The 27729-nt window shown below is 36.4% G+C and overlaps 1 protein-coding gene across 3 annotated transcripts; it reads right to left on the bottom strand.

Annotated features, from left to right (window-relative positions):
• LOC106784695 lies at positions 1-27729 on the bottom strand. Of its 3 annotated transcripts, none has more exons than XM_014744510.1 (4): positions 26910-27729; positions 3424-3677; positions 2121-2503; positions 1-859 (listed from the first exon to the last, which is right to left on the bottom strand). In XM_014744510.1, the coding sequence occupies exons 2-4, from the start codon at positions 3633-3635 to the stop codon at positions 402-404; spliced, it is 1053 nt and encodes a 350-aa protein (XP_014599996.1). In that variant the 5' UTR covers positions 3636-3677; positions 26910-27729; the 3' UTR covers positions 1-401. The 3 variants fall into 3 exon arrangements, with proteins under 3 accessions (XP_014599996.1, XP_014599999.1, XP_014599997.1); XM_014744513.1 differs by lacking the exon at positions 26910-27729 and adding an exon at positions 8855-8913; XM_014744511.1 differs by lacking the exon at positions 26910-27729 and adding an exon at positions 7964-8032.

Here is a 27729-nt window from a genome sequence, read left to right on the forward strand (position 1 = left end):
TTAAGTTAATGTTATTTAACACAATGTGTGAATTGTCTACAGTACGAATTTTAATTGATACACATTTTGAAATTGCCCGTAGTACGAATTTGTCATTGACAGTACTAATCACAAATTGTAACTAATTTATTTTTGGATTAATGGACAATTCAAATTTTTTATGTGTACCGAAAACTATGCACGTGACAGAGACTGTGTTAAATATCATCTTTATAATAAATAAACACAAAACCACGTTTATATCTCATCTTTCTAAATATGATTAATCATAATCATAAACAATCTGTGAAGAAACAATTTCAATCAGTATTATCGAAAAATTAGAGTATAAATTAGCCGATCTTTCGTATATTTCAATTTAATTTATTGCTGATGAATAATGCGTGAATAATTTTGGGAAACTAATATGAACGCTCGTCATTCGTTTCAGCTTTGAGACTAATGTCACGAGACGTCAAACGCACGCTGTTGCAATTAAGCGTGAAATCTAAAGCAACGTTCACACCGGTGCAACAACCCTCCTCACGAATCACGTAATCTCTGTTTTCAATTTCATCATTCGTCCTCGTTCTATCGCGAATATCCTTCAAATTTTTCCCTTGCGATTTCCTATCCTTTTTATTAACATTCTTTTCCACTTCGGTATTAGGAACCTTGCACAATCCTGATCTTCCATGATACTTCATCGCTATTCTTATCGTATGCGTTACTTCCGGGCTCGGACTTCTCGATGTTGCACAGGTAACTTCCGTTTTGTTTCTAACGTTGATCCGCAAATTTTCCGGAATTTCCGAACAGATACAATCGTCGACGTTTTGGAATTTTGTCTGCGTCAACGTCATCTCGTCGTCTCCTTCTTCTAAAATTCAATTGATTAAAATTAAAGGAAATTAAGTTAGAGAAATCATATTTAGGGGTTTCAGAAATTCTTTAATATAAAAAGGGTACGATGAGAAAATGAAATCAGATCAATGAACACGATTGGTTACACCTTGACACAGTGATCACTTTTTTAATTTGTAAATAAAACAAAAAAATATTCCAGCACCTTTATTAAATTGAGTTAATATTATAAAAGGATAGTTTTTCGTTCGAGTAAAGTAAATTTTGTGTTAATACGTGATCGTTTTAAATGGTTTAATCGCCGCGAGGTATGGCAACGCGACCGATCGTGAACGTTTCTTCTAATGCGTTGCATAGCAACAGGGGCAGCCCTCATAATGAATGCGCCCAGCCGAATGCAACCCTATTTTCACAGCTGCACCTTTCTCTCTACTCACTTTCCTTCCCTCTACTCTCACACGCGCACACCTTTCGCGCCTCGATTATCTTTCCATTTTCTCTTTTCATTTTCTAATACCATCACGTTTACCGCCATTAAATCGCACACGAGCTTCCAAACTGGCCAATCCTTTTCGTTCGTTTTTCACCTATATACAGCCGGTTAAATCCGAACCGATAATCGCCATAGTCAGGAAAGAAAACTTTACTAGCTTCCTTTAATTAGATTTCCTTCCCCGCTTTTGCGTTACCTCGTTAATTGATTTTAATCAAATTTATATACGCGCGATATTAACTGAGTTACCAATCCTCGATCTACAGTTTCTTTAAATTCATATTTCTTTTCGTTTTTCTTTTATTTTCTTATTTATCGCTTTATGGGATAATTTAAAAAAATTATATTTGCTAAAGGGTAAATCGATTTAATTAAATTTAAATACCTCGCGGAATATTAACGAAATATCCAATCAATTTTCGATCTGCAATAACTTTATATTTAAAATATTATTATAAATATTTTTTGCAATTAAATAAGTATGAAAATTAAGTACAAATTTGAATTAACGCACATTTGTTAATTACCCACTATACAAATAACAAATTGAAACCAATTATTTTAAGGATTATTAAACAACATAATTACATTTATCGCATATATAGAAAACAATAAGCTTAGTAAAGATCGTGTTAATTAAATTGAAATACCTTTCCCGATATTTGACAAACCCAATTATCGACCTACAATTACTTCAATTTAACATTCTTCTTATAGTAATACTATTTATCGCGTAATAGGTAAATTAAAGTGAGAAAGAAAAAGAAAGGAATACAATACTTACGAGAAATCCGAAGAATGTTCCTGGTACATTCTTCGAGGGTTGCGACTTCCTTCGTGCATTCCAATGAATCTACCTGGCTCTTCCTACTTCTTCTTCTTCCTCCTACTCCTACTCCTCCTCTTCTCACACCATCAGAAAATGCATCTAACTTTCTCCCACGGGATTCCTTATCTCTCTCCTTACCGATCTCGCTAACTTTTTCTAAAAGTTCGTCGAGAATATCGTCCTTGTCGTCTTGGGTATTAACATCCAAATAGTTTGATTTGTTTCGTTCGCTAGCTTGAGACTCGATTAACGGTATCGGTGATTCTGGTAATTCGAGTGAAACGATCGTCAAATATGCCGGTCTTTCTTTTCGTAATCGTTCCTGCCAAGATCTGTAACTGATTGTGAGATTATAAAAGAAAAAGAAGAAGAAGAAAAAAACAAATAGAAAAAAGGTCATAAGAATAACGTTTGAAATTTATCGAAAGGTACAGCAATGTAAAACCAAACAAAAATAAAAATAACAAAAAAACAAGAAAAGAAGAAGAAGAAGAAGAGAGAAAATGATCGGTAGAGAGAAAATTGCGCGAGAGACGATCGTACGTAGATGATAACGATGTTTATAACGATATTGCCAGTCGTTCGTATTTTAATACTACTTCATTTAATAACGTTATAATATTGCTCACGGTTGTGCTCGTGCATATACTTCTGCTTGTGTTTGTACATTCGATCAACGGTTAGGTTCTTTATTAAGTCGTCCAACCGCGATCGTTTGTTCTGTTCCGACCGTTAAATTTTAGTGCGTTTAATTAAGGGTTCCTACGGAAAAAAAGAAAAAGGAAAAAAAAAATCTTTAAAAAGAAGAAGAAGAAGAAGAAAAAGAGAAGAAATGGAAGAAGATTTTTCAAATCGAGGACGACTACGTAAACGATCCCCCTTCCCTCCACCTCCATCCCTTCCCCCCTTTCTCTCTATTAGAATCGTTAACAATAATAATGTCGTTTGAGAAATAGTCGGATCGAAAATAATTGATCGTATTTTTGTGAAAAATGTTTGAAAGATCGAATCGATTCGATTGCGGATTCACCTCGGCAGAGATAATCGAGTAATCGTACAAATGATCGGTTAAGTTTCGTTAAGAAAAGAATAAGATGAGTAAAAGTAAAAGTATGAAACGATCTTTCCGTGACCTTCACGTACGCGTTCAGAGAGACGCATATCGGATAATTAAAGGTGGAGTCGCGAGCTTGAAAGAAGGAAAGGAAGGAAGGAAGGAAGGAAGGAAGGATGGGAAAGAAAGAAGAAAGAAAAATACCTTGAAGATCCACGAGTTGAAAAGAAGGAAGAGGAGGAGACGTAAGGACCGGCAGGATGACAGATATGGCGCGGTGGCGTGCGCGACCTTGAACCGCTTGACCGTTCCTTCAAGCTCCGAGGATCCTCGAGAGTCAGGCGCCGAATGTAAAGTCCTGGCACCTCCTCAACAAGTCGACCTCTTCTCCCGCAGGAAGCCACGATTATCACCATCGATTAACCTCTTTTTCTCATATTATTATTATTCTCTTCTTCCTTTAAAAAAAAAAAACAAAAAATTAGACAAATATTTTCATTTTTTATTAACGCTAAAGTATTTGATTATTAAGCAATCATATTAACAATAAATACATTCTATCGAGGACATTTTCGTAATATTTACAAAATTACAATAGCAACGTTTCCTGGCACCAGTAATAATAATAAATTGTCAGAATGAAAAAATCAGATTAATTGTTCGTGAAAAATAAATGTTAGGTTTGGTTGGTAACGTTAATCGAGCGTCGACGAGAAGATCGATTCCCTCGTGGGCGAAGCCAATTAGCGACGACTCATTCTGCCGGATCATCATCACGGACTAAACTGCAATCATAGTTTGCATTCTACATCCTATCTCTAAAACTTTTCATCATTAACTTCATTCTCCAAGAAAATATCTCACCAATTAAATATGATCTAATCGATAATCGAATTCATATTATTTCGTATTAACGATAAGAATGAGTCATCGATAAATGATTCGCCAATCGGCAGGTGGTCTTTGAACAATCGAGGAAGAGCCGCACGAGACGTGGTGAATCGACCTGTAGACCTAAACCATTCTTTGGACAAGGTAAAGGTAAAACAGGGGGAAGGTGGTAGGGGAAAGGAAGACATTAAAACGTTGTTTAACAGGCTATTTTGAATTTTAATGTTCTTGTTGGAGCTAGCCAAGGTGTGGGATAGATTAGTTTTCGTTCGCATGACTGTCAGCTACTTGCCGCAGGCTTGACTGACTGACTATCTTCTGACTATGCTCTCAGCAAACTGGACCGACCAACCGAATGACCGAACAACCGGCTTATTCTTTCTCTTTCTTTCCTACTACGATTCATTGTCGACCACTCGTTCACATTTCAAGGGGACCACACCGATATTAATACACCTATCTCTCTCTCTCTTTCTCTCTTTCTGATCCTTTCAACAGAAATGTTTATTAATTCTTGATAATATCCAACCTTTCGCTCAATAAAATTCATCAATTTCTTAGGTGTCGTTCGATATTCATTTTATTCTACAGTTTTTCTAGTTGTTAATCTTAAGACGTTCCAGCCAGCTCATCGTTTAAAACGATTCACGATAAATTGCTTTTTAAACACTACTAGCTCATGCACCGATTAGAATAACCGAGAGACGCGAATTATGTACGATCGGTGGGTCGGACGAGACCCGGTGGAAAGATTAGATGCCGATTAAAATTCATGACGTGTCCGAAGGTATAATTTGATTTCGTAGGTGTTCGAGCAGATCGAGTTACCAAGAACCAACCAACGAACGAACGAATGAACGAACAGACGGACGGACGGACGGACAGACGAATAGACGAGCATACGAACCTCTTTTTAGTAGTTTCGTTGAAAGAACTCAGACGTGAAGAGTGCGGAACGCAAACCTGTAGAAAACGTTCACGATCAACGAACGAATCAACTTTTCTTTTCAAACGCCAGACATATTATATCAGGATGTGTGTGTGTGTGTGTGTGCGCACGTATGAGCGCTCGTATGTGTGTGTGTGTGTGTGTGTGTGTGAAGGAGAATTCAAATTGAAACGCCCTCATTAGCGATTCGTCGCGCTAATCGAGCATAAGGATTAAGACTTATAGATAACTGGAGTCTAAAAGGGGGAATGTATTCCACTCGCGTACCTCCCCCTCTTACACTCCCCTTTCTCAAGATTGATAATAACGACGTAATCTCGTAGTAATTCCTCAAGGTTCTTCTACGCCACAGCAATCTTAATCTTCTTCAGATAATCATTGGAAAGTAAGAAAATTTTATTATCAATGAAATACAGTAAACTACTGATTAATAAAATTGAATAGATCATAGGTTAAACAATTATGCTAATTTAGAAATCAAATGAATTTTTTTCCGACATCACATATTTTTCTCCTCGCCAATAACAATCGTGTTATTGGGATAGCCTATATTTCTGTGTTCTTTTTTTTTTTATTATTTAACTTTCCTTTTATTATCAAAGAAGAAGAACAATTTTCATAGCGAATAAAATGAAACGTTTTAATTAGGGGTCTCGAGTAATTTGAAAATGATTAAATCCTATCAACAATGATGGTCGAGATAAATATAATCGAACGTGAGAACGAGCGCGATAGTAATCGAAATCGTACGATTCGAAAAAGGGGAGAACGAAAAAAGAAACGAAAAAGGAAAAAGAGAAGAAAAAAAAAAGCTGGATCCTGTTTGATGATAAGTCGAAGTAGAAGGGGAAAAGATTTTTCCTATGGGTGGAAAAAACAACGTTCTAAATCGTGATGGGCGCGCGCGCACGCGAGTGAACTCGAGTTGGCTTGGTAATCCAGACAGATGGGACTCGTTAATGGGACGCGCGCGAGTAATTCGCAAGAAATCTAATAATACCAAAGAAACCACCCCCTTAGCCCCTGCTTTACCCCAGCTCATAATTTCTACCTCCAAAGAGGCTACGACGACTTTTCTCTTCGTTCCCACGTTTTACGAGAACGCGGAGGGGGAGTGGGGGTGGGGTGAACAGGAGGCCAAGGAGGGTGGAAGGTTTCTTCTCTCGAGCTTCGCGATTATTAAAATTCGCGATGACTCAAGTTGTAGATTACTATTTTCGAAAAAATAACTATCCCATTTTTCTCTTTCCACGCATTTCTATAGATTTGTTTCGATAATTTCTTTTGTTTACCTATTCGTGGTAAAAAATTTTAATTGATTACTATTCTGTTACCTTGAAAAATATTCTCAACGTATTAACACTATGTATAATATATTTTCTCCTTATTAAATGTTATATATAAATATTTCTTTCTTTTTTTTTCTATTATATTTAATATATTAATATGCAATAATTTTGAGATTTAATATTTTATTTAATATAATTTCTTTATATTTTTGATAATTTTTGGGGCGATATAATATAATATATATTTGTTTTGTAAATATTATAGGCATATGATCCAGACGGATAAAATTATGCGAACGTCGTGCAATCAAATGAGAGAAAATATAAGATCGTCGAAGTTTTTTAACAAATAGAAAAAAAAAACAAGTAACAAAAAAAGGAGAATCGAGAAGCGCGGAACTCGTTAAGCTGTTTGCGGTTTCCTCCCTCCTTTCATTCGATTTTTTTTTACTTCTCCTTTAAGACACGCCTTTAATGTAAACATATTCCGCGAAGAGATTCCCCTCCCCCCTTTCCGTTCCTATACCCTTCCCTTCTTTCTTTCTCTTTCTTTTCCCTTTCCACTGTTTGGTCCACCCACGACGAGAACGACAACGAACGGATCTTGCTGCAGTTCTGGATCGATCTTCACTTTGCGATACGATCTTTGATATTGGATTAAATTCATTTAACCAACATCCCGATAATTTTCCCTATAAAATCCAATTTTTATTCCCACCAATAAAATGCCAATAAAAAAAATATCCTTCGTGACAATCTACAAATCGCGATCGAAAAAAATATTTAAATCAATGCAAAAAGATTTTTGTTTGAGTTTAAAACGTTTAACTCCTGACAGAACATATTTTAAAAATTTTGTTAACTCGTAAATGAAAAAATGATTGAACATAGTAGTTAAATAATTAAAGAATCATACCTAAATCAAGTGAAGAATCTTCAAAACAAAATACGAATGTTTGACGCAAGGAAAGATATCTTTTAAGAAAATTATACGTACAAATAGAATATGATTGAACATAGTAATTTAATAATTAAAGAATTATACTGTAAATCAATGTAAAGGATTCTCGCATAGAAAATTGTAGTATACGATATCAGAAAAGAGAATTATACTTTTCAAGACTACATTATGAAAATATTTTTTGGAGAAAGTAATAGTAGAATAAAGTGAGTATCGATCGAAGAAGGGTATCGAAAGTCAAACTCCCTGATATATCGGTGGTGTTTCGAGAAAGTTTGGCTACGCCGTAGAAAGGACCACCCAAGCGATTTGAAGGTCCGCAAGCGAGATCGCGATATCGTATCGATCTTCGGTGCGGAACACGGGCTCCGAAACAACACGACTGGCCAACCAATGGAAAGAAACAAGCCAATTTCCGAAAAGGAAAAACCAAATCGATACGTATACCTTCCTTGTATTCCAATATACTCACATCAGCTGAAAAAACAGGGGATTAGAAAAAACAATTTTCTTTTCAAGCGATCAAACGTCTGCAGAAATTAATCGATTAATAATTGTTCGATGTAATCGTATTAACCAATATCTACCATTCATGCAAATTTAATGACTGATAATAATGATACAGATTTTTTCAATGCAAACGTATAGTCATACCATGTTAAAGAAACTCGTGCGTGTTTTAGGGTCGTTGTTATTGTCTCCTTAACAGAAAATAAAACGAAGACACAGAAGGTTGTGTCACGAAAAACACGTCCGGGAATTTAAAAAGTCATTGACCTCTTCTTCTTTACGATCCACTGAAGATAAATTTTCTCTATTGTTTCAGAAAGTTGGTTCGATAGAGGCCTTAAGGCTATTCCCCCTACTTTACTTTCATATACGGGACTCTTCTTTGACTTTAAGATGGACTACCGCCGATTTAGCGTAACCATGCGTAGACCTCTATAAAAATAAAAAATAAGAAAGAGAGAGAGAGAGAGAGAGAGAGAGAGAAATAGAGAGAAACGTTGTGGCGATCTTTTTCGAAACACCGACACTATGTAATTTCGATTGGTCGTTCCGCGAAAGCCGACGAAACTGAACGGTAATTGGCAAAATTGGCAATCCTGCCAATCAATCGTTAAATATCAAGGATACCTTGGCCCCACTTGCTTATGCTCGTGTGATTCCGCATCTGTGTTCGCGCTTACGCGTTGTTAGCACACACATGACCCTCTCTCTCTCTCTTTCTCTCTCTATTTTATTCCTATCTTTCTTTTTGCCCCGTAGCCCTCCGAGACGAATAAATTTTGGTCGAAAAATTTCCGGGAAATAAAAAGGAACCCACATATGGAGACCACGACAACAACAACAACAATAACAACAACTTAGACGACAACTACTACAACCAGAAACTAGTCAGCTCTCTCTTACGCAATTCGATTTGTCTCGATATTTCGGAACGCGTTTCTTTGTCCCAACCAGATTTCTTAGTTTAAAACTTACTCCGACAGAAACCTGATTCATACGACGAATCTTATATCTACCATTTAGGAATTTGTATACCGATATTTAATTTCGTTCATTCCATTGATCGTTCCCACGATTATTATTTCACTTTTCAAATATTATTTTCTTTTTATTAATTAATTACAACGCACTCGCGATTGATTTTTATTGTCGGTGAATTAAATACAAAAAAAAAGAAAAAAAAAAAAAGAAAAAGGAAAAATAAGAAAAAGAAAAAAAATTCATAAATCGAAACGAAACACTTGGAAGATATGGGAATAGGGGTTAGAATAAAAAAAAGGGGTTGTTTCGCGAGTCACGTCTGAGCACGGACTGTCGTGCCCGAGGCCTACACGCCATAGTCTCGGCCACCCTCGACGAGTCGCTATTATCGAATCTTGAGTGTGTGCATAGTTCGCTAGAACATTTCAATGTATGCAAACGTTTCTGCGCTTTTGCATACCATTGCAGATGGTGTTGCTTTGGGAACACACTCAGGTGAATGTATGGATACGTGCAACAACGCTACTGCACGTACAAACTTGGACGTTTCCATGGATATGTGTAACGCACATATAATAACAGCTTTTCCATTCGACCGGAGGAATTCTACTGTTACGGGTATTTTTATTTGACAATACGCAAATCAATCATTGTCAAAGAAAAATGAAGGAAGAAAATCCGATATCAATTTATTCGCAAATACTATTATTCCCTTTTTCAATACTGACGGAATTTGTTAAGTAGAATGAAAAAAAGACATTTTCTTTCGTAAATTTGTAATGGTAAATTATGCTGTCTTTTGAAAAGGAAACGTTTGGGACGTCGCGAAACCGAGACAACTGCTTCCCACCGTTCCGCATTCCCGAAACGACAATAATTAGCGTAATTACGCGAGGAAGGAACAGGGGATGAATCCGGACGAGCGTGCGTCGCTAGGTGTCACCGTAAACTTTAGCCGAGTTTAAGCAATAATTTACAGTGCTTTTAGCAAGTTGCCTCCGAAGGAAAACGAGCAAGCAACTAAAGGAAAAAAAGTATTTCGAGTAAGGAATACTTCGAAGTAGGGGAAACTTACGTTTTACTTTTTTTTCTGTTTTGTTTTGTTTTTTCCTTTTTTTTTGCTTTTTTATCTTTCTTCGCGCACGATCGTTTCTCTTGGGACGAATGAGCTTAGAAGGAAAGAATTTAATGGTTTTTTTTGTTTTGTTTTTTTTTTATATTTCCAAAAGAAAACGTTCCATTAAACCGATAAATTATGGTTCAAAGATTAACTGATAAAGTAAACGAAAGTTCAAGTAAATTTGATACTTCATCGATCGGATTAATAGTTTTTAACGTTGTTCTCAAATCAACAAGCAAGTCGACCAATGGTACAGTTTAAATATGCCCATTGGAGAAAGTGAAAAAAAACTTTTTGTCGAGTCCCTTTAGAAACAGACTTCAAACAAAATCACTCGTTGTTTGATCTGAACTACCTTTCTGCCGTTACATCATTACGAGAACGAAATTGTTGTTAAACGTCCTTGATCCGAACAAACATAGTCCGAAGTTTCTGTTATTTTTCATCCCCTTTTTTTCCACCCCAATTTCTTATACTCTTTTATTCAATTTTCCAAGTCAAAGAAAGCGTGACGGAGAAAAGAAAAAAAAAAGAAAAGCAGAAAGAAGAAGACAAAGACGAAGACGAAGAAGAAGAAGAAGAAGAAAAAGAAGAAGAAATATCGTGTATTATACGAGTATCGTATTGTATCGTGTCGTGAGGGGTTGGTATTAATATTTATGAAAAATATTTAAAAAATAAGGTAGAGGGCTGTTAAGCACGCGTCGGCAAGGTATTTCACTGTCAAGCGTGTTTCCTTGAAACGTAGAGAGCCGCGTCTCGTTAAGATTTCATCCCCCGTGTTGGTCCAAGGATACCTAGCGGTAGACTACACGTGGCTTTAAGAGAGTTTCGTGTTTGGGGAGCGAAGGTCCTTGTACGCCTGTCGGCTACATAATATATGTTATATGCATACGTACGATATATTATGATATGTGGCACGGCAAATGCCGTAATTCCGAAACTAGAGCGTGTTATCCACCGACCCTCCTATTTATACCACCTTCCTTTAGAAACTTACAACAATGCTTCCTTTATTACAACTCCTAATCATTTGCCCACTACGCAAAAAACATCATATTTTAAACGAGTTATGAATTAATAGACCAAATGTCATTTTATTTCCCAGAATAATATCAAATGTTCATTGTTAGCTATTGCAAAACTTATAGTAAGCATTTTGCATCAGAGTTTCGTTAACTTTATTATAATTCATAATGAATATTTCGGGTCAAGTTTTCTTCAGAATTGTTTTAACCTTATATATGACTTAGTACTTAGTATCATGGATTTCAAAATATTTTGAACAAGTTGTTAATTAACAGACCAAATGTCATTTTATTTCCCAGAATAATATCAAATGTTCATTGTAAGCTATTGCAAAACTTATTGTAAGTATTTTGCATCAAAGTTTCGTTAACTTTATTATAATTTATAATGAATATTTCGGGTCAAGTTTTCTTCAGAGTTGTTTTAACCTTATATATGACTTAGTACTTAGTATCATGGATTTCAAAATATTTTGAACGAGTTACTAATTAACAGACCAAATGTCATTTTGTTTTCAAGAAAAATATCAAATGTTTATTGTAAGCTATTGCAAAGCTTATTGTAAGTATTTTGCATCAGGGTTTCGTTAACTTTATTATAATTCATAATAAATATTTTGCGTTAAGATTTCTTTTAACCTTTACTATGGCTCGTAATAAGAATACTTTTTTTATCATGAATTCCAAAATTAATTCTTTACTTCCACGCTTCTTTTTTAATTATAATCCATGAAGCACAAAGTTAGCACAGTGTTATTTTTTAAGAATTGGCAAGCATTTGCAATATTTTGCGTTAAGATTTCTTTTAACCTTTACTATGGCTCGTAATAAGAATACTTTTTTTATCATGAATTCCAAAATTAATTCTTTACTTCCACGCTTCTTTTTTAATTATAATCCATGAAGCACAAAGTTAGCACAGTGTTATTTTTTAAGAATTGGCAAGCATTTCCCAGACGTCGATCGATTCACCTTTCAGAAAAATATTTCTTCTTTGGATTGGAAGCATTCGGTGCCAGGCTCTGCCTTTTGAAGGCACCCATTGTCAGTAGAATGAACATTCGTGTACAAGCAGCCTGAGTGATGGACGTGCTACGAGCCAGTAAAGACCGTAGTGAAAATGAAAATGAGCAGGTGGTAGAAAGAAAGATAGAGAGATAGATAGATAGACGAAGGGAAAGTTTTCTAGTTCATAAGCAATTATTGTACGCGAATAGCGTTACTTGGCTAAGCTCAGATTGGTTTCTACGATCTGTTAGTATTATATATCGATCTTGTTCAACCCTTTTTCCACCTATTTAACGAAAGATCAATGACTATATAATAACGAATAATAATCCTCTTTAAAAGCTCGTTTATTTCTCATCTATAAATAAATTGTGATTATATTACAATTACGCGCGTCGGATAATAGTTAAATAATTTTCATTTTTATTCGCATATTTCTTCCCTATCAAACAGCAAAAAAGAAAAATGCAGATTGAAATTTCACCCCAGTCGTAAATCTTGAATAAATCGTTGTACGTGTCATTGGTAACCCGAACGAGGATCCGTGAACGTATTATAGTAAGCCAAGGAAAAGAGCAGGAAGCTCGAAATCGGTAAAGCATATCGCGTGTGTTGCTGTTTGGTTTCTGTTTGGCGCGGCAGAAGAGCGAAAAGGTTTCGCGTTGACGCAAAGTTATGGCATCTAGCACGCGAAAAAAACTTGGCGGACAGTTGAGTTTGTTTTATCGTTTCGTTCAACAACCTCTTCTTCCTTTTAACTCTTCACCCGTCCCACCTAACCGTTCCTCCCAGTTCCTCCGCCTAAACTTCCATCGTTCCGTATCCCTTATTCCCCTTGTTTTCGTCCAAAAGTCATATCGTTAAAAGCGACACGGCCGACGACCGTTGTGAATATTACATCCGCCTAGCGAAAAAACGATGTAACTTGTCTCGAAAACTCGTAACGTTGCCAGCAAAACCAACTTTCTTTTTCCTTCCCGATACGCCCGCTCTTATTCTCTTATTTTTTTATAACGCAAACACACACACACACACATGCACGCATACGCACGTATATAAATACGCGTGTATGTGTGTGTTACTTAGACCGTAACTCCTGCCATTTCTAACGATAAATAAGTTAAGGTAGAACCTTGAAATTATTATGACGTTGATAATGATACTCGTTAAGTTTCTTTCTTTCTTTCTTTCTCTCTCTTATTCTATCTTTCTCTTTCTCTTTTTCTAACAGGATGATATACAAAATTGATGATCCTGATGTTTACGAGACAGCCATGTCAGAATTAACCTAGCCGTGAAGCCGTTTTTTTTCTGATACCAATTGTGAGAAATCAAAGAACGATTAGGATTTTTTCAACTGATACAAATTTCAAAGCTTTATGATTTTTTTAACGAATTCGTTTATTCATTTACGTGGAAGACAATTTTAATGTTCATTTGCAACTATTTGAGAGATCGTAACGCGTGTTGGTATTGGTGTCACATTAATTTTAATTACTCGGACTAGTCTTTGAAAAAGCATCATCTTTCTTCTTCTTCTTCATCTTCATCTTGTTCTTCTTGTTCTTCTTCTTGTTCTTCTTTTTCTTCTTAGCCGGTACCGAGGCTTCAAAGGCTCAAACGAGTTAGTCGTAAAATCTTCCTTCGACGACTCGGAACGTTCCACGTGAAACTACGTGCCTATTAAAATCCAATTCTCAGAACGCATTCTACTAACGAACGTTCTTCTTTCCCTCTCATTCTAGCATAAAGTGTTCTCCTTCATCTTTTTTCACATTTCTTTCTTTTTTTCTTATGATTTTGTTTTTTTTTCTTAATAACGAAACTAATTATCGTGGAAATAATCGAAAGAGTAACACAGTGAAAAGGGGTTAGCCAGATATTTGGAAGAATGTGTTACAATAGTTTCACGTAATAATTCTAAACGCATAACGCGTAACGAAAAAGAAAAAAGAAGAAGAAAAAAGTTGAAATAAAATTCAAGAAGCGTAAAACTATTTCTTCGCAATTGAAAAATACGTTTCTTCGAGGCTTGTGTATCGATATACGAATTTCTCCTTTTTTTCTTCAGAAACCACCAAAAACTCGGCTTTTTTTTCACTCTCCTACAGTCCACCCTTTTCTCCCTTTTCCGTCTATCGATACTTTCGTATTGGAGTCACGTGGTCGGCAGCCTCTTGTTATCGCCGTGGCAGCAGCGACCCTCCTCCTCCACCCCTGCCTCCTCCTGCTTCTCCTATTTCTTTTTCTCTTGCTTGTTCCAATAACAGCCCTTCGATACACGTGGAAAAGCGTGCGCGCAAACTATTCTGACCAAACACGAGCCCTTATTGGAATTAGGACTCGAAAACTAAATTCTTGAATCATCTGAAACTCAAGTTAATGTAGTTTATAGTTTTTACTTTTTCTTTATAAACGAAAATATGCAATAATTTTGCTTTGCTTTGCTTTTCTTGTATATTTCAAGATTAATGTTCGCTTAATATTATTTTGAATTGGTACACATTTTTTAATTCCCCAAACTAAAAATTACAAATTGTAATCGATTTATTTTTAAAATTACTGAACAATTCAAATTTAAATTAAACATATGACAGGGAATATGTTAACTGACACGATACTGTGAGCAAATGACTTTATTTTGTAGAATTAGAATTCGAAAATTAAATTGTTGAGTCGTATAAAATGCAAGTAAAATTTCTTTTATCGATACTAGTAGCATCTTTGATTCTTGTATAAGCGTGTGCGCGCCTAAAGATGTGTATATACGTTGACGTTATATATGGGGGTGAATTATGTCTGTACTCTACGAACAGCTTATGGCATTTATTAGAAGGTTGAGGGTACTTGAGAATTACGAGCTTTCCTCCGTGCTACGCAAGACTCTCACTTTTTCATTTATACGTCCATCGTAAACGGTTGGTCGTTATCAGCCCAACACCTTCTTCAACGCTTTTCAACAATTTACTGCCCTATTCCTCCCTCCCCGGACAAAAAAAGAATGATACGACGTCTAGGAATTTCTACGTAACGATTACAAGGGATAATTTCCTATACCGATACCAGATTTTTCTTATCCTTCCTAATAAAAAGCAAAACACACACACATACACACACGAACAATAAATGAGATCAAATAAACGTGATAGCGGAAAAATAAGAAAAACAAGTGGGCCAATCGAACAGAAATAAAGTGTCCACCGATAACAATTTCATTCGTTTGATTACAAAATAACTTTTGACATGATTCACAATCCATTCACTTAAGGATCATTAAAATAAATTATTTTCATGATAATTACGACAATGAACGATCTCTTTTAACGTTAACTGCTATACGTTTAATTACTCTTCAAGTTTAGCTTACTCGACATCACCGATCAACTCTTTCTTTTTCTCTTACAAAGATTTACACGTACTAAAGGTATGTGTACGTATTTGTACACGTGTGTGTGTGTGTATGTGTGTTAGTTCGAAGTCTCGAACGAATCGGGAAGTCGAGCGACGAGGACGAGCGTAATCGATGCTTTTGATCTACTGAGAACTCGAAAGGGCGAACGAAGCTGTTAACCGTATCACAAAGGGTCGCCCTACTCCCCCATCGTCCTTCTCCCTTCGTCCATCTCCTCCTCATCCACCCCCGTTTAAAGCCACGTCGCTCCAGTACGCGAAAGTACCATGAGCCACCTACCTAGTGCACCTCCTAGCGATCGGATTGGGGCTCATTGAATTTTAAAATATCAAATAGGGTTAACGCAGACATCAGAGAAGGCGAAGTACTCCTTTCGGAAAGAGCTTCGGCTTTTTACCAAGTTCTCTCTTTCTTTCTTTCTTTCTTCTTTTACACTACCCACACTCCCCCATTCAACTCATTTTTCATCCTTTGAGTATGAAAAATTTTCTATAACGATCCATACCGCAAAGGAGAGCCACGTTTCTTTTTTTTTTCCTTTTTTTTCCTTTTTTTTTTATATCTCTTCTTCTCATCACGATGATACTCAATGCTATCTTCTCGTCAAGATGATCCCTTCAAATCGTTTCATAATTAATTAGAAAACTTTCATTTCGTTATAACCGATCTTTCGCGTACGACAAAAAACAAAATCCTATTATTCGGAATATTAAATGAATCAATTGTAAATATAATATTTTGTTATAAAATTTTAGTGAAAGAAAAAAATCGTGTTATGGTGTTCTATAGTATTATTAACAAAAACTATCTCGTAAAATTGTATCATGATTGAAACGTTGATAACAACGTAGCCCTAATTTGGGCGACAGTTAGGGCCACGTAATCCATAATTCTGTTGATTCTTTTTTTTTTCATTCAACGATCCACGAAATAAAAACAAGAATTGCAGGAATATAAAAACAAAAGTTTATTAGAATTTATGCAAAAAAGAAATTAATCATATTATAATATTTTATAGATATTTTGATCAAGATATAATCCCCATCAATTATCGTATAATTAATAAAAAAAAACTCTAATCGCGTTGTTGAATAAAAGAAAAAAAAAAGACAAACAATGTATAAAAATGAAACATAACAAATGTACGAGATAAAAAGAGGGAAATATAAAACGCGAAAAAGATTTAGATGAAAGAAAGAAGTCACGTTATGGGAGGATTTAACGACCCTACAAAAGACACATATCGTTAGGGTAGGTCCTTCGTTTGGGATCTTTTTCCGGTCAACGATGAACCTTAGGGGTTGGCCTAATTCGTCATAACGTTTTTGTATCCCGTTTTGACGGGTGGAGTTAATACTACTCGTAGAAAATCCAAGGACGTGACCTTTGACCGATGTTCCTATCCCACATATACCAAAGAAAAATCCTAAGAGGAAGGAAGTCTGACGTTCTGAGAAAAGGTTTCCTTCCTTCCTTCCTATCTCGAACCGGTGAATGAAATAACGATAGAAACAAGGTTAAAGATTTAGAAGTGGAAGGGGAATTGGAAAGGGAGAATGGGTAGGGCAGTGGTTTGGTGTGGTTGGAGAATTTTATGACGCGATTAAATGTGTCGAACGCTAATTGCTTTTTTTTACGGGCACTGGGGCGCACCGAAAAAAAACAAAAAAGAAAAAAAAACACAACCAACGACAACAACAACCCAAAAAATCCGATCGAATGTTCGTATCGGCATGGTCGCGTTCCTCGAGTTCTCGCGCGTGTCACGTCGAATCGATCGTAAAAAGCGCACCGGTTTAAGCAACCGAGAAAACCAACACGCGCGCTTGCTTCGTAAATGTACCACCGTGTTGTCTCTTTTTTAGAGCCTACAATTCGGAAAAGAAAGAAAGAAAAAAAAAAGAAGAAAAAAGATCAAATCTGCGGCATTCGATATTATTGGTTTCGAAATATTAATAAATTCGGGGATGTGTTCCTGTGTGACTTTTTTCTTCTTCTTCTTTTTCTTCTATTTTATTTTTTTTCATTCGTCCGCGAACTCGAATCTACTTTGTCTTTAATCTCCGACGTTGTGTGCGGGGCGGGGAGGAGGGCAGAGGGCCTTATTAATATTCCTCAATTTTTAGATTTTTATCTTTTTTTTTTTTATCTCTTCTCTCTCGTCGACATTGTGTATAGTTAATGAAAGATTTCAAATTCGTTATAGGGTTTTATTAGTTTCAAGTTTCTAACGATGGTACTTTTATTATCCCAGGAAAGAAGAAAGTATCTTAAACGTTTCCGAAATCTGAATTTTTATTGCTATAGTTGAAGAAAATTATTTCTCTTTTTATGACCTGTGTGATCGGAACCGGTTTTTTTTTGAGCCACGGCCAACAGTGGCAACGCCATTTTTTGTTTCTCAAACACGAACGGGTAATTAGAGATACGTTAATTTAGTATCTTCCGTGTCGTAGATAACACATCCATCCAACCGCCCATCCATCCGTCCATCCGTGTATGTGTATGTGTGTGTGTGTACATGTATGGGAAATTGGCAGAGTGTGGAGAATGCGGAGGTATTTCCGGCAATTGGCGGATAATTGGGCCGAGTCATGCGAGGATCCAACGTTCGCCCTTTAATCGGCCGCTCATTTTCGTTCGAGTAAACGAGAACTCAGAAGTGTTTCAAACATTCGTGTAAGTCTACTGAATGTATCCTCACGATGCTCATTTATTTATCTGATCTTTCGATCATCCCTGAAACATAATCTCGATTAAAACGAATGTGACGTTAATTAATTTAAAAGAAAACAAATTTAACCCACGAAACACAACATTATATATATAATATACACATATTTTTTTATTTCCACGAAAAGCTTGAAATAATTATGCAATTATAAGATGAAAATGTACGAAGCGTACTATGAATATAAAAGAAACAAAAAGCAGTAGCAAAGTTTTACAACATAAATTTCAATTCATTTTAGATTTGAAAGGAGAAGAAGAAGAAGAAGAAGAAGACGAAGAATAAGGAGGTTTGAAACGTATTGTTCATCTTTAATTTCTTAACAGTAGTTTCAATACAAATTTCGAAGCTCGGAAAACTTTCGACCTCGAAGGAATTCCATTCGTAAAGGGTTGCGACCTTGAAGGTGAAAGTAACCAACCAACGAGCCGCCCACCCACCCTTAAGCACGAGTTCACCCGGGCGACCCTTTTCCAAGCGGCTCAACGTAACTCTCGCGTATCTCTGCTATTTCCTACTCGACGAATTGTCGAGAGACAAAAGAACCACGAAAGAAAGAGAAAGAAAGAAAAGAAACAAAGAAACAAGGGCTAAGAAATTAAAAAAGAAAAAAAGAAAGAAAAAAGAGGGGCAGGAGGAAGGAAGGAAGGAAGGAAGGAAAGAAAGGAAGAATAAAGGAAGGAAGGAAGGAACTGTTAGAACGTTCTTGAGTTTCTCGTTAAAGGATTTTTCAAAAAGGGAAGAAGAAGAAGAAGAATAATAAGAAAAAAAGAAGAAGGAGGAGGAGGAGGAGGAGGGTGGTTGAAGTAAGGAGGTTAGGTGTCCAACGGTGGCGTCCTCTGGCGAGGTTTCCACCAATCGATACGAGGGTTCGAGGGTAGACGTATCTTCGAGATGGGGGATTAGGGTGCGGCGACGTTGCACGACGGCCCGGAGAGACCAAGAAGAGGAGAAGGTGGTATACGGGTAGGAGGATTCCTAGTAGCAGGACGAATGGGGGTTTAAAGATAGAAAGAGAGAGAACCATCGTGGATCGTGGAGGGTGCAAAAGAGGGTCGATTCAGCGCTGGACCAAGGTCCACTCTCACTTCTGCCGGCGCAGAACGAGAGAAGACGTAGACGAGTTGGTGGAGAGACTGAACAGGGGTCTGCGAGGGGTTTAGGGGAATCTAAGGGAAGAAAGGAGAGTAGTAGTAACCTGGGTGGGGAGAAAGGCACCGGAAGAGGGAACGAGAGAGGTTGAAAAGGAACCAAGGGAGGACAAGAGTGAGAGCGAATCGAGAGCGAGAGTGAGATTGGCCTGCCGGGTGAGCCCAACGGGGTGAGACGCTAAAGGGTTCTCATACCCTCATCCTCAACCTCACCCCCTTCTCTCTCCCTCTCTCTTTCAATCCCTCTTTTCTACTCTCTCTCTCTCTCTTTCTATCCTTCACCCGGAGAAAGTGAACAGTGGTGATCAACCTCACTTTCATCCCCAAATTCATAAACTTAACACGTTTTTTATTTTTATTCATAAATTTTTCATCATTTTCGCGCATGATTTATTGTAATTCAATTTGAAATAAGTCTGTATGATTGGGATGAGAATTTTTGTATGTTATATTTTATTTTGTAACTCGCGAACAAACGAGATTATTTTACTTTTTTTCTTTTTTTTTTCTTTTCTTTTCCTAGATCATTTCTGGTCACGCTAGTATATTTGTTAGAACAGTAATCCTATAACATTTTCTAATTTCCGAGGTGGCTCATTTCAAGTTGGCTCAATAATACGTAGAATATAGTAATTGCGTGTAGTAAGATGGTCGAAAAGCACGCAATTATGTTGTTCGGGTTATGCATGTAACTATCAACGGTAGTAATCTGTAAGGTGTAATATTACACAACCCCGTCATTTTCGCGCTTTATGTCGCGAAATCGTATCTTCTACTACAATCCAAGCCCTATTTTCACCTTCTTCCATCTCTATTTCTACTTTAACACGTTTTATATGGTAGTCTCATTATTCGCGAGTTCACGATCTACTTTTTTTTTAATTAGAAAAGTTTATTCGCAAATTACGCAATAGTCCGTCCAGTCAAAGTATTATTTATACCAACTAATTTTTGTTTTATTTATTTTTTTTTTTTCAACAATTAAATTCAGTATTTTATCGTTCAAACGAGAAACGTTCGACAAAGTATGAAAAATGGTTTTTTTGGTTTTATTTCAATTTTTCATTTAATTTTACGAAATAAAGGAGAACTTATATACGCGGTTTGTGTTAGAGATAATATTTTTTCGGCAATCTAAACCACACGAATATTTGAAACTTGGAACAAAGTAGCATACATCTATCCATTGGTAGAATATACAGACACACATACACGCGCACACACACGTAGGGTGAAAGATGAGAAAAAGAAAGAAAAAGTGAAAAGAGAAGAGTGGAAGAAGATGAATAAAGAAAGTAAAGATGAAGAAGAAGAAAAAGAAAAAGAAAAAGAAAAAGAAAAAGAAAAAGTAGAAGAAGAAGAAGAAGAAGAAAGGAATAAAGAGAGCTCTATTAGAGCTCGAAGAAAAACAAAGCGTCGGCAAAAAACATGGATAGGCGGGTCCCCTTTAAGTAACTCCCGTGGAAAGTCACTCGACGAGTATTGTCTACTCTACTACGTGAGTCGGCCGTTCCTCTTTCCCCTCTTCCTCCTCCTCCTCCTCATCCTCCTCCTCGTTCTACTCTCTGCCACTGGAAATTATAATTAAGAAGAACGGGGGGTTTGAAAATTTGGAATCATCGCGATCTTCCTCAAGCCGACGAAGATTTTCCTTTTAGAGTAGAAAATAAACGGAACATCTGACGCTTTTGGAATTTCAATTAATTAAAGATAATAGCCGAGGTCATCAATATAATTCTATCACTAAAATGAATCTAAAAAAAATGATTCTTTAAAATTAAATAATATCTCTACCATATAAATTATTTTTATATAAAATTATATAAAAATCTTTCAATAGTTAAACTTATTTTAAAAATCGAGACAATATTCCTAAAAATATATAATTTAATCAAAAAAATTAATCTTAAAAAATTATGTATAAAATATATAACTATCATTAATTATTTTCTTACGAATTCGTATAATATAATTGTTCAAAACGTTGAATTTACTTTTAAAAGTTAAAACGTGTTCGTCGAATATAGTTGATCGAGAAAAGAACAATTTATTTCAACGACGTTACGAATGGTCGTCTTTTTCCTGAAAGAAGAAGAAGAAAAAAAAAAGGAAAAAAGAAAGAAGAGAAAAAAAGAGAGAAATAAATAAATAAATAAATAAAAAAGAAGAAGGAGAAGGAAGGAAGGGAGATAAAAGGGGAAGGAGGGGGAGGGGTGGGGGAGTGGAAAAAGGAATTTTATGGAGGTAACGTATTTCGCATGGTACGTAATATGTGTAGAACGAAAGCGTAGGAATCGAAAGGAGGGGAAAGCATCGGAGAGATTGGAAAAAGACGAGCATGCAAATGGACCGGCCGTTTGAATTTTCTCCAAGCGTTTCAGCTCTACCTATATCTTTTAAAAAGTGTGAGTTAGAAGAGTGCGTAACTGTGTGAGCTTGCTTACGCGAGTGTATTTGTAAATACGGGGTTGCGCGGGCACGTTTCCTCCTACGTACTCGTTTACGAGCGCATGTAGAAGCGTATTCGAAGAGACGAACCGTCCATCCTTCCAACCTGAAACGAAACTAAGGGAAATTGACCGGTGCACAGTGGTTCTCCAACTTTTCCCCACATACACACGCACACACGCGAACACAAAACTCCTTTTCTCTTCTAATTATACTCCCCTTTTCTTTGTAGGATCGTAGAAAAAATTTTGCCAACAAAATTGAAAGTCATCGAATACGATTGACACATTTTTTTTTTCATTGATTTATCATTCACTCATAAAGTTGATATTTTTAAGGATAAAAAGGGTTAATCCGAAAATATAAAAGAATCGATAGAACGAGAATAGCAATTTTCATAATTTTAGAGAAAAGAAAAAACAGGAGCCAATTAACTTAATGGATTTGACGATAATTTTCTTTTTTTTTTTTTCGCGAGCACGTACACTCAACGCTAAGGCTTTTCCACCACGTGCGGGAAAAGACATTATACCGAGGAATGGCTCGTAAAAGAGTAACAGGGAAAATTGAATTGTTTTCGGTGTCGTTTATACGCTATTTCTTGCCTTGTTCAAATAATCATCCTTCTCATCCCATCAAATCACTTGTTCTATACGCGCTTACGACCTATCAACCAAAATTCCAAATATTTCAAACATCTTAACAGTAGTTCGGGAATTCTTATAAAGAAAAAAGTACAACAAATTCCAACGCCTAAAAGACCTATAGACAAATTCATCATTTTTCCAAGATCTTCCGTAGAGTATCGAATTTTTTTTCAGTGAAAGTAGAAAAATATCTTGGTTCGTCTAGTTGTGGAATAGAATAAAAAAAAAAAAGAAAAGAAGAAGAAGAAAAAAGGAAAAAGAAATGGAGGATCGATAGATCGAGGGATAAAAAAAAAATGAAGAAGAAAAAGTAAAAGGAGAGAGAGAAAGAGAGAGGAACGTAGAGCCTAAAACGAGTTTCCTTCAGGAAAGACGGATGCAAAAGGCGAAATACAGCGAGAGGGGTTGGCCAGCTAAGTGAGAGCAAGAGAGAAAGCAAGCGAAGAAGAAAGAGATGGTTGAGAAGGAGACGGAGGTGGTAAGGTTGGGTAGAGAGAAAGAAGAAGAGAGAGGGGTTGGAGGGTGGTAGGAGGGAGGAGAGGGGCGGGGGAGGGGTAAAAGGTGGTGGAGGTGGCGGAAAAGAGAGAGAGAGAGAGGAGTCAGTTGTAGGAGGGTTGATATCGGCGAGAAGGTGAGCTTTGGAACGCAATGTCCGGCCTGGTCCAGCCGTCGGAGATGCGAGTATTGATCTAGGCTCAGACCCAACCACCCTTTTCCTCCCTCCTCGGCCACCTCCGACCACCTCCTTCGTCTCCTTCGTCTCCTTCGTCTCCAGCTCAGTTCGCGAAAGCCACCCCTGCTTGTTCCTAGGGGGTCGCCTCAGCCAAGAAGAGAGAAAGGGATGCTCGATGCACGAGCTAAGAGTAACCAACAGGGACAGCAAAGTATTGACTAGAATGAGACCAAATCCTACTTGGTAGAGCAAGAAAGACGGTTCAATGAGGGTGGGTTACGAGGGAGGAAGGAGGGAGGAAGGAGGGAAGAACGAGGGAGAAGAGAAGAGAAGAGAAGAGAAGAGAAGAGAAGAGAAGAGGGTCGAAGGCGGAGGACCTCGAAGTCCGGCTTTTCGAGCTGCCCCTTCAGCTACGCACGTTCACTCTCACCTCCGGTCTCCTCCTCTTACATTAGACACGCTGCAGTGGCTCTCATTCGCTAACTCTAACTCTTCCTTTTAGACTTTTTTTTTACTTCTACATTTTTGAAAAAATGTGTTTTTCTTTAATCTCTTTTTCTTTGTTGACTATTTTTATTTCTTTTAATCTACGATAGATTTAGATTGAATTAAATGTTAGGTACTGTTAGTGTTACGTTTGTTATTTTTGTTGGAATTTTTTGAGATGTACGAATAGTTGGATGGATTTTTTATCGATTGTGAAAAGAGGGTTAACCGAAATTGGAAACAGCCACACCCTAAGGTTAGAAATATCAAGGAATTTGTAAAATCGTTAGATTTGTTGAAAGTAACAATGTTTGGAGGGATATTTAATGGGAGATGGATTAACGTATGTTAAAAATAAGGTAGAAGTGGTATCCTGATGATAACGTACGTACGAATTTACTCGAAATCTCGAATAAATTTAGTCTCTCGTTGGAATTGTGTAGGTTCTTGCACGGTACCCGTGCTCACTCGAAGATTAGTATTAATTTATAGCTCTGCATGATACGACAGAAAGGTAATACGATAGGGACGCGCCGGGTCCACGAGAAAACGAATTCTAAGTGAAAATTTCTGATTCCTTTTCATACCATACCGTTTCCTCAATTCATATTATTTTTAATCTTTTATTAAACAATTTGGGGGGGAAAAAAACTAATATATTGATGATTATTATTTTCAAATGAAAAATATTTAATATTATATTGAAAATAAAATCTTTTTCATTATGGTAAACGAAACTAGGTGTCATAAATATGAACTAAGTAATTTCTTTTCCTTGTTTTTCTTTTCCTTCCTCTCGCCCGGTATGATATTTTTTTTTTATTAACTCTCGTGGAAGCTTAAGATGCGGTCTTTGGTATGACGGAAGCTGGTCCTGAAGACTTTTATCGTCCTTATGGCGTTATCTTATTAAGCGTGTAACGGAGGACCAAGGGATGTTAGCTGAATGGTCGCGACCGCGTGCGACAAGGAAGAAAAATGAACAGGAGACGAGAACCTACCCCACGGTCCATCGGTCATCACCCAAAACCATCCTATTTTTCTCTTCCCTAACTCTATTCGTCTTCTTTTTACCCCGAGCATCGTTTTTACTCTCTTTTTCTTCGTGCACGTTTCTTATATCTCGTCCCTTTAATGAATTTGTTTGAACTATTATTTATCCTATTTTATACGTTATAATATTTTTTTTATATGAGATAAATAATTTTCTACTCACACAGCACAAAATTAAAATTTTTATATGAAAGATACATTGGGTTTTGAAACAAAATTTCATTTCATTTTATTTCATTAATCACAGGATTATAATATAATATTATTTGATGAAGAATTTTAATAGCATGAAATTAAAATTTATATCGAAAATATATCAACTTTTGTAATAATATTTCATTGAATTTGTATGAATAAAATTTTAATTAAATAATATTTAATAAAACAATGTTATATAATTACGCGTTTGAATATTAAAATTAATAAAAAATACATATATATATATATATATATATCAACTTTAAATAATAAAATATAAAATAAGAATTATATTAATATTGAATGAAACAAAACTTAAAGAACGTTCGATTAAAATTTGATATAAAAATTATACGAACACACAGAATAATAAAAATGAGATATCAATTTAGGATAATGGTAAAAGGTGGGATGGTAAGTTTGATATTGGAGAGGTATGGGAGGTATGGTAGATAGGTGGGTGCTAGAGATATATAAAATGCAATGAAAACGAGAAGTGAAATTGAAATCGGTCTCTCGACCTCTCGACCTCGAGTCGAGGAGGACGATCTCTCTTTGGAAGCTCGCGAGGGACTCCGGGCAAAGGAACCCTGCGACCCAGTCCCGAAGACTTTGACCCACATCATATCGCTCGTTTTTGCCTTTACCTTCTCCTTCTAAGTTTCTTCCCTCTCGAGACTATTATCTTAATCCCATACCTCCTCTTTAAGGGTCGTCTTCTTCGAATTCACTCGGCTTATGTTGCCCGTTAAACACATTTTCGATTCTTCGTTCGACGAGTAATTCGATCAATCGTATCGAAACAACACTTTCCTATTTACTCAATTTTTACGAGAACATCCAAAATTTTATTTTTATTTTTCATCCTCATAACGAAACTTCGACTATCCTTGATGCGTGCATTGGAAAAAGAGAAAGAAGAAGAAAAACAAAAAATGAAAAAAAGTTAGCTATGCAATTCAGTAAATCGTAAACTTGTTCCTAGAGTATCTATGAAAATGGAAAATAATCTGATCGATATAAAAGTGATATAAAATCCTGCATAAAAATCGACTTCATCGATAGGGATAAAACTTCGAAAAGCTCGTGTAAAATCGCAACTTCAGTCGACGATGGGCCCTCGTAATACAATGCTAAGGTTTTCGAGAGGTACTTGGAAAAGTTATGCGATGCATAAATCTTTCGAACTTCGTCCTAACTTTTCTTTTTCCTCGTCAACTTGTCGAGAAAAAGTTGCACATCTTTTAAGCATAATACAATCAACGACAGCATTGATCAAATTGCGATAGACGATCGGAAAAAAATGTTCTTACGGTAAGTAACCTGAAGAAACAATGAAGAGGGATAGAATATTCATGAAACACTAATTGTAAGTTAAATTTATTCAACAACTCGTCGAAATCTGATTTGGTTCGCGAACCGCAGATTGGGATTGTAGATGGAGGAAAGGTTTCAGGAAGGAGAACGGTATCGTTTCAGGTTCGTGAATTGGGCTCAACGTTGGACCACCAGCGGTTCACCGTAGGCGCGTTACGGTCTCGCACACTGACCGACATTCCTGCGGTTGGAAAGGAATGTCGGTGTACCGACAAAAGCCCCTAAGCTTGACTTGGTGTTAGATTAAAAGTCTTATTACACGTGTTCCTAAGAAGAAGACTAACAAGGATAATTACAAAAGTCAATAAGATAAAATATATTTGGGTGTCAAATGGGATGTGATAAGTGCTTATGTAAGGGTAGATTATATTATCTCAAACTTTACAGTCACTTTCCCAACTTCCTCAAAGATTTCCAATAATTTTGACACTTCGTAGAACATCGGCAAATAAGAAACAAATCACTGTTCACTGTTTTTCTATAATACCAATTTATAGTTCAACAATAATTATTAATATTATTATAATCAAAATGGTATCCAATTAGCATCGCAAAATTTAATTCATAAACACTCAACAGTACACCCAATCCCTAAAACATATTTCAATTAAATCGGTTACAACAATTAACCTTGTTTTTTTTATTGTTTCAGGGTCTGAACATTAACCAATCATAAATCCATTGACGATGATTAAGAATCCAGGTGAGGGAAAAAGAAAGAAAAAGAAGAGGATGAAAGAAAACGTTATCCTTGGATCGTTTCCTTCCTGACCTTACCTCGTTTCGCTAATTCGTTAACGACCTTGCACGAGCTTCGAACTGGGTTGGGTTGGAGAGGAGAGGTTTGGGCCTGGCCAACTTCTGGTCCCGTATTATCTTAGCAGTTGGTTTAAACACTCCTTGCTCGCGGGTCAGAGAAAACAACACGATTATAAGTTTAAGGTAGCCGAGTGAACTGAACAGAACCAAACGTAACCGATCAAGAGAGCGGTACTCGAGTTCTCGTAAAATTATCCGTAATAAAAGCATGATTTACGTTCACGTTCTTGAAAAGCGGATCGTTCAAACGTTCTTCTGCTCCTTTCATTTTGTACTTTTTTTCCTCTTCTTCGTTTCGTCGATCGAAAATGACGAGGTCAACGATGACGACAACGACGACTACGACAACGACAACGACTACGACGACAACGGCAAATTCCCTCGGGAAGAACTCTGACCTTTAGATGAGATTAAAAAGAAAAAAGAAAAGAATATTGAAAACAAAAAAGTTCTTTAAAGGTTAAAATCTTTTTCTAACGCGCATCTACGAATATGCACTATCTTATTAAATTCTAATTAAGCTTCACATAATGTGATTTATCTTCGTTAATTATTATCTATCGATTGGTAATTTTGTTATTGTAATGAAACGTTCTATGGGCTTAAATTTTAATCACACGTTTTTCCCGTTTGTTTATCGTTTACTATAAAACCATTAACCATTTGAATCATTTGATATCTAGGGGTTCTTCGAGCAATTATTTGGCTTATAAATCATATTATGACTATCCCAAGTCGCGATACTGCATTGCTTCATATAAATTCAAATTAGATATAA

This window comes from Polistes canadensis, unplaced genomic scaffold, assembly GCF_001313835.1.
Source record: "Polistes canadensis isolate GaletaPanama2010 unplaced genomic scaffold, ASM131383v1 scaffold_38, whole genome shotgun sequence".
NCBI lineage: Eukaryota > Metazoa > Arthropoda > Insecta > Hymenoptera > Vespidae > Polistes > Polistes canadensis.

Bases quoted from the DNA above. Each gene is read 5' to 3' on its own strand.
- LOC106784695 (XM_014744510.1), bottom strand. From the start codon at position 3,635: ATGGTGATAATCGTGGCTTCCTGCGGGAGAAGAGGTCGACTTGTTGAG. The intron at 2,504-3,423 runs GTATTTTTCTTT...TCTCACAATCAG, and splicing joins TCAACTCGTGGATCTTCAAG to TTACAGATCTTGGCAGGAAC. The intron at 860-2,120 runs GTAAGTATTGTA...ATTGAATTTTAG, and splicing joins GAACATTCTTCGGATTTCTC to AAGAAGGAGACGACGAGATG.